We start from the raw sequence: 1,930 nt of genomic DNA on the forward strand, positions 1-1,930 counted from the left end.
ATTTTGTTTTTTCTAATTCTTGATTACTTCACCATGTATCTGTTACATGTGCAATGACACTGAACTATGCGAAACTGAACTGTGCGAAAGTGAACTGTGCGAAACTGACATGTGCGAAACTGAAATGTGCGAAACTGAACTGTGCGACACTGAACTGTGCGACACTGAACAGTGCGACACTGGACTGTGCGACACTGAACTGTGCGACACTGAACTGTGCGTAAAAGAACTGTCCAATTGAACAAACGCTGATTTAGAAAGATTTATTATTTATAAATTAACAAAATTTCCAAACAGGGCTCTACATGCATATGCGTGTGTCTGTGTGTTTTAAATTATATTTCAATAACCTGTGTCCAAAAGCAACGGTGTCCAATTGTACGGCACAAGAACTGTGTCCAAATGAACGGTGCGCAAAAGAACTGTGCGCAAAAGAACTGTGCGCAACATTATGTGTCCAATAGCACTGTGTGCAATTGCATCGTGTCCAATTGTACTGTGCGCAATTGAAGGCTTCTCTTTCGACACTTACCGCTAAGGGCTGCGTTCAGAAATCCTACTCGTTGGGTAGAGTAGAGTTGAGTGTGGTTGAATGTAAACTCTACCCAGAGTGATATCTAATCAAGCGACTTTCCGAACGTACAAGGTAAAGAACAATGTATATAACAATGGCGGAACAAAGAGTTCGGCGAAATAGAATATTATCTTTTGTAGTAACATGTGATCATAAATTACGACATGTATTGATGAGTGTTATAAATAAAATTGATAATACTGAAAGTGACGATGGCCTCCTTTGAGGAGGCCTTTTTAAACAAAGATATTCGGCGAATCCGAGGGCAACGGCGAAAGCCTGCACGTATAGCAGGTTATGTAGAAAATGTAATTCCACGTTACACTGGACAACAATTTCGACATCATTTTCGAATGACACCTCAAGTTTTTGAAACCCTAGAAAATCGTCTAGGACGGTTAATAGATGACGTCGACAGGTTAGGACGTCCAATGACGCCTGTGCGTATACAATTGTTGTCAACAATCTGGCTTCTTGGTACGCCAGATTCTTTTAGGTATGTGACATTACGAAGTTTCAATTTTATATGAGTGTTTGAATGTAAACAATGCCTATAATAAATAAGATTTTTGTTGCAGATCTGTGGGCGAAAAGTTTGACTTAGGCAAGTCTTCTCTAAATGACTGTGTGCGTCGTGTTGTTAAAGCATTAAACAGCATTGCTGATGAAGTCATTAAATGGCCGAAAGGTCCACAATTAGCAGCTTCTAAGGACAAATTCAGTTGTCTCGGTGATGCTCCTTTGCCTGGTATAATCGGAGCTGTTGATGGTTTTTATGGCTCCTGGGTTGTCACTGCGGCCATATTGAATTTTGACGTCAGAAGCGAGAAATGACACCAAGAATTCTTGCGTGGCATTTCCAAATAAAAAGATATTCGACCAAAAGTACACTTTAGTCCGTTTTAGCACACTTCCAAAAGACTCCGTAAACTATCCTTTTCCCTTGGCAGCTAATAAACAACTCTACAGTAAACGTCAAAGTTAGTCAAATTATGCAAGAAAACACATGATTTGACACTGCCGAAAGGAGTGGAAAATGTCTTTCTACGATTAGAATTCCTCGCTAATCTTAGTTTTCGGAGCTTTTTGGGGGTTTCACGAATAGGTCACACGTAACAGAACTAGCGTAAAAGAAATAATTACGAAAATCCACGCAAGAATAAATTGTGTTGTCAATCTGTCAGTTTTCACGCCTAATACTTCAGCCGGCGACAGGATAGGGTTCTTATTCCTACCGCTAGCGACTATGTCGCCACCGTCATCGCGGAGTTCTCGGCTCAGGGACCAGGAGCCTTATATACATATTTTTATGTATTAAAAGGATTTTAAATATTTCATTTTATAAAGAGATTACAA

General features: G+C 39.8%; 1 protein-coding gene across 1 annotated transcript; it reads left to right on the forward strand.

Annotated features, from left to right (window-relative positions):
- The first annotated feature begins 479 nt into the window (after positions 1–479).
- LOC105571002 lies at positions 480–1,542 on the forward strand. The gene is made up of 2 exons (XM_012028469.1): positions 480–1,070; positions 1,153–1,542. Exons 1-2 carry the CDS (start codon positions 787–789, stop codon positions 1,406–1,408), a joined length of 540 nt encoding a protein of 179 aa, XP_011883859.1. The 5' UTR covers positions 480–786; the 3' UTR covers positions 1,409–1,542.
- Positions 1,543–1,930: the final 388 nt, after the last annotated feature.

Source organism: Vollenhovia emeryi, unplaced genomic scaffold, assembly GCF_000949405.1.
Source record: "Vollenhovia emeryi isolate VEMERY1.0 unplaced genomic scaffold, V.emery_V1.0 DF941393.1, whole genome shotgun sequence".
Lineage (NCBI taxonomy): Eukaryota > Metazoa > Arthropoda > Insecta > Hymenoptera > Formicidae > Vollenhovia > Vollenhovia emeryi.